Source organism: Merops nubicus, unplaced genomic scaffold (genome assembly GCF_000691845.1).
Source record: "Merops nubicus isolate BGI_N331 unplaced genomic scaffold, ASM69184v1 scaffold22859, whole genome shotgun sequence".
Lineage (NCBI taxonomy): Eukaryota > Metazoa > Chordata > Aves > Coraciiformes > Meropidae > Merops > Merops nubicus.
The window spans coordinates 1-11,645 of NW_008629300.1; the positions used below are offsets into that span (position 1 = coordinate 1).

At 46.4% G+C, this 11,645-nt stretch overlaps 1 protein-coding gene across 1 annotated transcript; it reads right to left on the reverse strand.

Moving 5' to 3' along the window:
* Positions 1–114: 114 nt before the first annotated feature.
* Positions 115–7,751, reverse strand: WDR78 (WD repeat domain 78; the record flags this gene model as incomplete). Its single annotated transcript, XM_008946957.1, has 8 exons — positions 115–160; positions 327–478; positions 1,861–1,947; positions 3,243–3,493; positions 4,507–4,701; positions 5,050–5,208; positions 6,228–6,367; positions 7,603–7,751. Coding segments are annotated over 8 exons (1,179 nt in total), but the record flags the coding sequence as incomplete, so codon positions are not given.
* Positions 7,752–11,645: the final 3,894 nt, after the last annotated feature.

The window sequence follows — 11,645 nt, forward strand, 5'->3', positions numbered from 1 at the left end:
CAAGAAATTGTTCCTCAGGTCCAACCCGAGCACAGCTTGAGGCTGTTTCATCTTATCCTAAACATTTCTGTCCTGTCCTAAGTTTTTGTGTCTGCAGTTTTCCTCCAGAAACTTCTAGTATTTGAGATTCTTGTTCATGCTGGGGTTTCCAGTCAAAAAACTGGAAGACAGAGACAAAAGCTGGGAATGAAAACTCCAGCAACATCCCTGAACCTTGACAAGCTTTGCTGATCAAGCCTTCTCCTAATCCCTCCTCTTCTCCATTGGGGAGATTTGCCAAGATGTCCCTGAGGTGGGTGGGAGGAGGTGGGAAATCCCACCCTCACCTGCTGTCCAGAAGCTCGGGGTCCTTCCTGCTGCGTAGGTTCCAGATGGTGATGGAGCCATGGGCCATGCCAACTGCCAGGAGATTGGGGGTGCCCAGGGAGAAGTCCAACGCCGTGACCCCGCGCTCGCCCCGCAGCACGCGCTCCGGCCACTGGCCAAGGCACACACAGCAACCTTCAGGCAGTTCCTGAACCTCCCTGGGTCTTCTCAACACTGGGTTAAGGTTGGAAAGGACCTCCAAGGTCATCAAGTCCAACCATCAACCCAAAGCTACCATGGCCATTAAGCTATGTCACAAAGTGCCACGTCCATGTGTTTTTTGGAACCCCTCTCCGGGGATGGTGTCTCCAGCACCTCCCTGGGCAGCCTGGGCCAAGGCCTCAGCACTCTGCCAGGGAAGAAATTCTTCCTCATATCCAACCCAAACCTCCCCTGGCACAACCTCAGCCCATTTCCTCTCGTCCTGTTGCTGGTTACTTGGGAGAAGAGACCAACCCCACCTCCCTCCAAGCTCCTTCCAGGTAGTTGTAGAGAGCAGGAAGGTCTCCCCGTAGCATCAAGGTGTCTCCTCAACCTCTTAGAATCATAGAATCCTTTAGGTTGGAAAAGACCTTTAAGATCATCAAGTCCAACCATTGAACCATTTAAAGTCCTCTGCTAAAACACAATCAGAATCTGTCAGGGTTGGAAGGGACCACAAGGGTCACCCAGTTCCAACCACCCAGCTCCTTCTCTTCTCCAGCCTAAACACCCCCAAATCCCTCAGCTGCTCCTCCTAAGACATGGCTCTGCTGGAAACTTCAACTGCTGATGACCAACAGTGACTCCTTCTGCCAGAAATTAGCTACTATGTTCTGAATGGTTCCATTTATTTATTGCTGCAACTGATAAGAACATGATAAAAGCATCAAAAACTTAACTCTGCATGATTTAAATTAGTTGAAGGTGCAGTTTGGGCCAAGTGAAGAAATCAAACCAAAGCTGTGTGATTTGATGGCAATCAGATGGCATTTGTAACTGAGATTTCCAGTTTTTTAATGCCTGGTTTAAGAAGGGTCAGTTTTCAGACAGGTATGTAAAGGTCTAAATGGTCCAACAGAAAATGGACTGGAAAGGATAATCTTTAAATTTAAAATGCAGATGTAATGGGAGCTTGGAATTACTGGACAAATGGACTAAAGATGTTGAAAAGCACGAGGTAAATGGATTTATTTTCACCTTTGCCTGTCTCAAGACTTTTGCAGCCTAAAAAAAAAATCATTCCTAAACACCTTGATGTACCCACAGTCTTGGGTAGGTCTCCCTAGGGACTGGAAATGGGACACAGAGCAGGTGTTCCAACAGACACTTGCTTGGGTCAGGATTTAAGCACGTTGGTGGGTACTGCAGGTGGAATCAGTTTTCTAGAAATGTGTGGTTTGGGCTAAAAAATTCAACCTGCTGGCTGGGTCTTGATTTTTGGAACAGGGACATGAAACAAGCAGAAGTAGCACAGCAGAAAAATGCATTGAAGAAAAACTGGCTGCTCCTTACCCTGGGGTTCTTCAGTGACCAGCAGCAAGCAAGGCCTTTCTTTTGGTCTCTAAAATCAAAAGCTCCATAACCAACAGCTAGAAGATCCTAAAAGCACAGATTAACAGACACATCTCAGCTTAAGTTGACATTCAGGCATAAGAAACAGCAGTAAGGCTTTAGTCTTCACCTCCAATTCTATTTATCTTCATTTTTTCCTACACCCAACAAGTAATTTGTGAAATTACCACTTTAAAAGTGTTTGTTTGCCCTATAATGCTAAGGCTGGTGTCTATAAATGCCTCCAGCATTATGATAGTTGGGGATCTGGTGTTCTAACACGTTTAAATAGTCTTTATTTTATCTCTTTATGTCCCCTTGGGGCAAAGTTACTGATTTTATGTTTCTCATCCTCTCCTGCTTTTCCCCTTCCTCTGTTCCTTATTTTTGTGGTGGCCAAAGGAGAGGTCTGCTGGCCTCTCATCAGGCTGAGAGTGGAGATGTCCAAGTCATTCTCACCTCCACTGAAACTGAACTAAAACTCAATCCAGCTCAGAAATCTGTGCCTGTTGTTATGCATCTTAAAGTCTGATGGATGCCTCTTGCTCAGGAGATTGCTGTTAGAAACAAAGATGTGGCATCTACTGTGAATAAACTCCATGAGTGGTGATAAAGTTGAGTAGCAGGGGGTTAAATTTTGACTTCCAGTTCTAGAACAGAGTCTATTATATTAATAATATTAGTAATATAATAATAATAAGTGACTACCCATGGTGAACTGGACCAACTAAATGAAATTCTGGAGCAATTAAAGCTGTAGGAAAAGCTTAGTGCAGTTGCCTGGCCTGTAGTATAATGCAGCAATATTGTTATGTGGAAGGATAAGGCCCAGGGAGTGGGATGCAAAGACTTGCCTCTAGGGATGAATCCATCTCTGAGATCCCTCCCAACAAAGTACATCAAAATCAGCAGTTTGATGACCAAGGATTGCTTACACCATTTTGTAAGCAGCTCAGAATCTTAGACTCATTCTGGTTGGAAGAGACCTTGAAGATCATCAAGTCCGACTGTTCCCTAACTCTGCCAGGTCCCCACTGCCCCGTGTCCCTCACACCACATCTCCATGGCTTGGAAAAACCTCCAGGGGTGGGGACTCCACCACTGCCCTGGGCCGCCTGGCACAACCCTGGGCAACCCTTTCCATGAAGAAATTTGTCCTAATGTCCAACCTCAACCTCTCCTGGGGCAACTTGAGGCCGTTTCCTCTTGTCCTGTCCCTTGTCCCTTGGGAGCAGAGCCCGACCCCCCCCTGGCTCCAGGCTCCTGTCAGGAGCTGTGCAGAGCCAGAAGGTCTCCCCTGAGCCTCCTTTGCTCCACCACTGAAGAAGTGGTTTGTTACTCACAGGATTGACCTTGCTCCAAGCCATGCAGCTCACGCTGTGCCCGTGAGTTAAATCACATGAGTAGGACCAGAGCCATTCCAGTCTGGGAGGTGCAACTTCTCCTGGGGTTTTATTTGACTCTGACAGAATTGAGGGGTCAATGATGGCTTCCTTCTGCTCTTCCTTAGACTTTGGTTCCTTGTCATACTTTTCCCATTTAGCTTCTTTCACAGCTGCTGTTGTACCTCTAGAGGTTGATGGAACGTCGGGATCTAAAGTGCACAAATGTGGTGGTATCATTTCACTTCTCTAACTCCAGTTGTTCACATCAGGAGAAAAATTTACCCTTTCAGCAAATATTTTGCAGAAAAAAAACATGAATTTGAGGAAATAAGACATCTTATCTTCTAAAACTGTGGCTGAACTGTGATAGGGATGTAGAAGCTGGCTGGATCAGGCTGTAGTGGGCTAGGTAGGCTCTGGGTGTTGAATGAGTGGATTTAGCCACCTAGCAACAAATGATGGATTTAAGTCAACTTCCCACCAAGAATGTTTCTCATCTCTTGTGTTTAAAAATTTTTTTGAGGCCCTTTCCTCTTGTCCTGTCCCTTGTTCCTTGGGAGCAGAGCCCAACCCCTACCTGGCTCCAGCCTCCTGTCAGGGAGTTGTAGCTACAATATAACAGGTTAATTGCCTGAGAAACTGAAATACTCTATGACATGAGGAGGGAGAACACAACAAAAGCAGCATGAATGTGCCTTTTCTTTAATCCCTGTGTCAGTTTGGAATTCCTGTAAATGGGAAAATCTGATTTAGCACCTTGGGTCCAGGTCGTGCCTCTTACAGTCTGCAGTGAAAGAGTCTTAGACTCTGAATATCATCAAGCTAAAACTTGTTTCCCATCAGTCTTCTCACAAATCATTATAAAAACCACAACTGTGAAAGACATTACAGTGCAAAAAAAAACCCCAAAAAAATGGCTGGACAAGTAGCAGAATGAATCTAGATCTTAACTGTCAGGAAACAATTTTGACTAAGTTTGTGGTGATAAGAGAAGAGCCAGCTCAGAAATCTTTTTATTCAATTCTTCCACTAAAAAGGGTAGAGATGTCTGTTACAGGGGTGTAAAACAGCAACCTTCATCTTGCCATCTCCTAAAATCTCCTTTCCTTTGTCTCTTAAAGGACTTGTTGCCTGCAAAGACATTCCAAGAGGGACAGGCTGTGGCTCTCAATGCCCTGCAAAGCTTTGTGCTGAAAACAGGAAAGCCAAGGAAGAAACAAACCTCTAAGGACAGGAAGCTGTCGATAAGCTGCAAGTTTGGGCTGAAAAATATTCTCCATGAGAATCCTCTCCATGAAAAATAAATCCTGCAGAAGGCTTTCTGATGATAATATAGCTTCTGAGTGGCATTCCTTCTCTTCATGGATTCTGGTAGGAACAGCACTTTCTGAACTTGGTATAGAAGAAGTTGTGCTGCCTGAAAATAGATAATGTGGGGGGGAAAAAAAAGAGTTTTAACATAATACTTTGTGCATAAAAGTCAAGGGGATAAGAATTCTCTTCCCCTCCTCCACCTGCAAACAGCACAGGAGAACCTCTTGTTATCCCAAACGACTTCCACTGGACCAGAAAGGCAGACCAAGCATCTTCTACATGTTGTTTTCATAGAATCACAGCCTGGTTTGGGTGGGAAGGGACCTTTCAAGGTCATCCAGCCCAACCCCCCTGCAGGGAGCAGGGACATCTGCAGCTAGAGCAGGTTTTCAGCACACTACAGTGATAGGCATGACAACAGAGCAGAAATGCCAGCCTGGCACAAGGGTACCTCTGTCAGAAGAGAGAGAGACAGTCTGATGGTGCTCTTGACTTGTAGGGCATTGGCTGCTCTTCCCAGTCACAGCTCTGCTACCTTCTGCTTGTGATGGAGGTTCTGCTTCTGTCAGGTTAAATGAGTTGTACAAGTCCCAGGAGGTGACCATCATCCCTGGGAATGAATTAGTGTCATACAAATCTCTTGTTTCAGTGCAGTATTACACAGGACTACCTAAAGCTGAGCAAAGATTTACTCTCTGTACCACTTTGAAGCCAACTAGAGGTTGGACAAGGCTGTGGCAGCCACAGCAGGGTCTTCTGGGTGTGTGGCTTCCCCTCAGCAGGGTCATCTCACCTCTTTGTGCTCAGCTTTTCAAATGTGGGCTGGAATGAGCCCTGCTGATGCTCAAAGCACACAAAAAAAGGGAGGATCCATTTCCCCTCCCCTTCATTTTACACAGACTAACAAACACAAAGGGAAAATGTTTGGAACAGCATTCTCCATAGTTTTCTTCAACCTCCTACACAAAAAAAAGTCCACAGTGAGGCAAAGCTCAGCACGTGTATCTAAAACCTAAATCCTCTATCATTTTTTTTAGAGTTGAGGTTGAACTTTTCATCAAATTGCAGCTATCTGGAGACTGCCAAGAGCTTCTGCTTTCCCCAAGCAATCTCATTTTAAATCTCATTTAACAGAGGTTCTCCTCTTTGCATTATGGCAAATAGAAATAGAAACCAGAGTCACTGAAAAGTGAAGGGGAGGGGGGGAAAAGGGAACTGAGCCCTTTCATATTTCAAGAGGACAGCTGAGCATGAGCTGAAGCTCTGCTTGCAAAGTAGTGAGGCAGGACACAACAGCTCTCCACGGGTGTACTGACTGGTTTATTGCAGTGGATCCAGGGCACCAGTACCACTGGTCAAGATTTTAGGGGGGGCAGGAAAGGCTGCTCCACATCACACTGGCTGAACTTCAAGTGCAAGCTGAGGGAACATCTGCTGCTGCTTAGAGATGGAAGAAACTAAAAAAACCCTTTTTTTTGGTGTCCTGCTTGCTGGAGGGAGACTTCTGAGGTGCCACCATCTAGCTGTATGCTAGAGTTTTCCCAAATAAATATTTAATAAGTCAACAAAATGTCATCAACTCAACTGGCCAGGGGACCATGGAGTAAATGAGAGCCACAGAAAGTTTACCTTTATCTTCCATGATGATCTTGTCACATTGTGCCTCCTTGTTCTTTGCAGCTCCATGAATGGTTTGCATCATTTTTTCTACAAAGCGATCGTTGCCAGGTCTGTTTTTGCACATGTCCACATAAATCCTGTTCCTCTCCCTCAGGAGGAGGGGAAAAAAAAAGTGTGTTTTGGCTTCCTGAAAAATAGCTGCATTCAAATTCTTGGTGTAATTAGCCACAAGTTGGACAGGGGAGGATAGGCACTGCCAGGGTGGGTTTGGATTGCTTAGGTTTCGTTTCACTCTGTGTTGTCTTTCTGCAGCTCTCCCTGACCTTGTGGTGATGTTCTAAACCAGAAATGGCCTGCAGAGGTAGAGAGCAGCAGCAAACATCCCCACTCCACCTCCCTTTGCACCCTGGAGGAGTTCAGAGGTACGTAGCTCCCACCACTTGGGAGAGGAAGGGAGTGGATTCAAGAGAGAAAAATGAAACTAGGACATTTCTGTATCATCCGACCCTCAGGTTCTGACTCATAGGATGCTCTTCCTCTTCCTCCTTCCCCAAAATCACACCAGTGTGATTCACAGCCAGCAGGGGCTGGAGCCCTAACATGAACTCTGTGAGCAGACTAGCAGAAAAACCTCACTTGGACAAGGTCTTTGACTTGTCATCTTGGGCTTTGGGGCTTACACCTCCACGAGCTGTGTGATGAATCTCTCAGGCTGACACCCAACGTGGAGAGAACTTGGCTGCACTCTGGCCCAGTCAGCTCCTGGGTGTGAGCCAAAACCCAACATCCTCTGGGTTGACTCCCTATCAAAGTTCATGGGCGTCCAGGGAAGAGGCTCTGAGGTGGAAACACTGAGGGGAGACACAATATTTTAACAGGCAAGGTCACTTGTGGTGGGGTGAGGTTTCTTGTAGCTTAGAGACCCTTTGCAGTGCTTCTAGAGGAAGCCAAGGCTGCCTAGTTTATTTATACCTTCATTATCCATAACTGATTAGCAGTAAAGCTACACACAAACTGCAGAGTTTTGCCATTTCTTGCTGTTTTCATTAAAAATAAATCCTGCCACCCACGTGTGCCACTCTCCCCCCTCTTCTCTTTCCCCCATCCCCTGTGTCCCCATCCCCTTCTTTTGCTAATCTGCCCTAACTGATCAGTGAAAGGAGGTATGAATTTGATCCACAGCTTGAGTTCTAAGGAGTTTTAGGCTGTCTTGTTAAAAGAGAGACTAAAACTCAGTGTGGCTTCCAACAAAGGGGAAATGACAACCTGTAGAAGTCAAAAAACTGGACCTACAGGTGAGCAGCCCGTGCAGGGCTTTGAGAGCAGCAGCCAGGGGGTGTGCTGAGCACACTATGCACGTGTACACAGCTCCTGATATACATACTGAACTCTCCCAGCATCTTCTGATTCTGTAGACACCACAACAGGTGGTATATCCAGCATCCAGAGAGTTTCTGTCTCTCTGAGGTAAATGTGCACTCTCCTGTCTAAGTGGTCTTCTGTTGGTTCTTCTGTTCTCTCCCTTTGCTCCACCTGCATATCTGAAAAATGGTATCAGGTTAGCAAGCAGGAGCTTTTCTGTTCTAAATTTAAAAGAAGATAAATTAATTCTAAAAGCACAGTAATGATTAAGAGAGTTCAAGAGAGACAAAAAAGAGAGAGAGTCCAGCAGAGGCTGTGGAGATGCTGAGGGGCTGGAGCATCTCTGTGCCAGGCCAGGCTGAGAGCCCGGGGGCTGCTGAGCTGGAGAAGAGAAGCCTCAGAGGGGATCTGAGCAGTGCTGAGCAAGAGCTAAAGGGCCCCCAGGGGGCAAGAGGCTGGGGCCAGACTCTGGTCAGTGGTGCCCAGAGACAGGACAAGGGGCAACAGGCACCAACTGGAACCCAGGAGGTGCCACCTGAGCAGGAGGAGAAACTTCTTTGGGGTGAGGGTGGCCGAGCCTGGAGCAGCTGCCCAGAGAGGCTGTGGAGTCTCCTGCTCTGGAGAGATCCCAAACCCCCCTGGGCACCATCCTGGGCACCCTGCTGTGGGTGAGCTGGAGTTGGGTGAGATGATCTCCAGAGGTCCCTTCCAACCCCACCCTGTTGGGATCCTGTGACCAGGAGCCAGAACTTGTGAGGCACTGAGTTGCTTTGTTCTGGGCATCTCCCATCCCTGCACTGCAGCATCTCACAATCCCCAGTGCTCTAAAGATTTAAAACACTTTAAATGTGTAATTACCCAGCATGTGTTCTTTACCAGATGATTGAAGAGTTGTGCCCTGTTGAGAGCCAGGTTCTCCTCTTTCCTCTAGGATGAAACTTGATGTGTTGACCACAGACGTGCTGCTGCTTCCATGTGTCCTTCAGTTACACAGAAACAAGCAGAAATAGTGTGTGAGCCCAAATGTTTCAGCAAAGCACTACAAAAATCACAGTGTTGTTATCAGGGTGAGCCAGAGAAGGCTCTGAGAGCACAGACAAGGCTGCCTGTGTTGTAAAAGAAGTCATAGAAGGTTGAGGGAAGAAAAGAAATGATTGGAAAAAGACTTTAAAAGGAAGAATTCTTCTGGCAGCATTTCCCAAGGCATTAAAGAGCTGATGGAAAAGCTGTTGAGCTCTCAAGATTCATTCTTAGCATATAATAAGGTGAAGTGTTGGCTACCTACCATGTGATAAGGCATCCCCCCCAGCCAGCTCTGCTCTCACCCAGAATTTAGATCCTGCAGTGCTCTGTGTGTGCTGAAATGTCTTTGAAATGCAGAGGAAAGTGGTTTTAAGGGATTAGCTTGTTAAAAGAACCAAGGTAATGTTCTTACAGGGGAGAGCTGTGATAACTGGGAGTAAAACTCAAAAGCTTGGGTACTTTTGGGAGGTTTGTGAGCAGATTTTTCTGTTCTTCAAAAGCTGTGAGAGCAATTAAATATACAAAAGGCATTTGAAAAAAAAAAAAAGATCATTTTTATGATTTTTATTTAAAACCAAAGTTAAACCATTTCATTTTGTCTTTTATTTAAAGGGCTCTTTGTCTCCAAAAAAAAGGATGAGTGTTTTTTCAGGAGATGCTTTGAATTTGTAAGTCATTTTTTGTCTGGATCTCCTCCTGGTTCATATCCCTACCTCTAAGATTATCCTCTGCAGCAGCCAGTCTAGGAAACATGACAAAGAAATGGTTCCTGAGAGCCATCTCTTCCTCTCAGAAATCACAATGGCATTAACTTTACCAAAGCAGACAGTAAATGATGTTTTTCTTTGACTTGGATTTGTTTCCAGTGCAAATAAACTCTCCTCTCAGTACAATTTAAATGTATACACAACATAGGATAAAGTAATATGGGTCATTATTTTTAATTTTAAACACCAATACTTATTTACCTTTTTTTGCAGGACCTAATTGGATTTATCAGCCTGAAGATAAACAGGCTCAAGTCCATTGATTGTGTTTATTCAGAGGTTTTTTGTAGAAGAGTTTTAGAAATGGATGTGCATGTTAAATTAATAACAAATTAAAAGACAGGATACTTAGTATGTTAATAACTTTTTGATACTTGAACTGAGTGACATTTGTAAAAAGGGTTGTCTGTACTGAATAAGGATAATTAAAACTGCCAAAATTCTTTAATAGAAACATGCAGCTCTTCAGTGAAACCAGACTTTTCCTTGCCTCCAAGTGATTGTGACTCTGGACAGGGTAGAAGAGAAGGGTTTGAGGGCAGTTGCTTAGTATTGGTGGGGCCACCCCTCAAATCCTGGGGTCAGTTTTGGGCCCCTCACTCCCCGCAGGACCTTGAGGGGCTGGAGCGTGGCCAGAGAAGGGCAACGAAGCTGCTGGGGAAGGGTCTAGAGCCCACGTGTGGGGAGGAGCAGCTGAGGGAGCTGGGGGTGCTGAGCCTGGAGCAACGGAGGCTCAGGGGAGACCTTCTGGCTCTGCACAGCTCCTGACAGGAGCCTGGAGCCAGGGGGGGGTCGGGCTCTGCTCCCAAGGGACAGGACAAGAGGAAAGGGCCTCAAGTTGCCCCAGGGGAAGTTGAGGTTGGAGCTGAGGAACAATTTCTTGCCCTGGAGGGTTGCCCAGGGCTGTGCCAGGCTGCCCAGGGCAGTGGTGGAGTCCCCACCCCTGGAGGGGTTTCCAAGCCGTGGAGATGTGGGGTGAGGGACACGGGGCAGTGGGGACCTGGCAGTGCTGGGGGATGGTTGGACTGGATGTTGAAAGGTCTCTCCCAACCAGAACAACTCTGTGATTCTGTGTTTTGGGAAGGAAAATGTGACTAGAATTAGAAGTGCCAGAGGTGCAGTGCTGCAGTCTGCCTTCACCAGTGCACGTTAGCACTTCAGCAGCAGGTCTGACATAGGGATGAGTACTGACCAAGTCCATTTATTCTCTTAGTTACTACTCCTCAGATTTCAAATCTTGGGTACAACCAGCAGGTTTTTGGCAACCCAGTACAATTATTAACCCTGCACAATCACTCCAGCTCCCGAGCTCTCTGAGGAGCAGGCGTGTGCAGGGCAGGGACCCCAGGGGACAGGATTTAAGGACAGCATTTTGCCTTACTTGGAGAACACCCCTTCACCAGCATTCACTCCTGGTGCCTGATGCAGGGAAGAAGAAGAAGCACCAGATCCTGTGGCCCCAGGGCAAGCAGGTGATGCCAAGAGCTTGCCCTGCCTGGGCACAGCCGTGCTGGGATCTGGATGGAAGAGTGGATGGGGTGTCACATCCTTTCCTTCATCATCAAAGACCTGGAGGGATATTTAAATAAGGAGAGTGTTTTAGTGTGTCCCTTGGAGTGCTTTGTCTCATCTGGGACAAAAAGAAGAGCCCAATACACCCCAGGAGGGGTTTGCACTCCTGCTTTCATAGAACCACAGACTGGTTTGGGTGGGAAGGGACCTTTCAAGGTCACCTCCTCCAACCCCCTGCAGGGAGCAGGGACATCTGCAGCTAGAGCAGGGTGCTCAGAGCTCCATCCAACCTCCCCTGGGATGGTGCCAGGGATGGGGCAGTGACCACCTCTCTGGGCAGCCTGGGACAGGGGCTCAACACCCTCACAGTGAAGATGAACCCTTTAGGGTTCCACCTTGAGGGGGGTGTTGCCTTCACCTGGGACTTCACTGGAATTCTCTTTATAGAAATGGATGGAAAATATCTGGAAAAGTGGAGTTCCTCTCACTGTCAGAGCCACTTCTTGGCCAGTCTCAGTGTCTTTTTTCAGCTTATTTCTTCTATAATGCCTACCAAGAGTGTAGGTTTACTGCTTATAACTGTCTGACTATAACTTACTGATTGTAGCTATTCACATCAAATTAACAGTACAGCAAAAGTAAGGAGAGAAAAAACTATGCATCTCTTTTTATTTTACTGAATCCCTTCTTACAATACAGTATTTTGGCCAGTGAGGTCTTTAAATGACTCCCAGGTCATCTTATAGAAATCTATGTTTTAGGG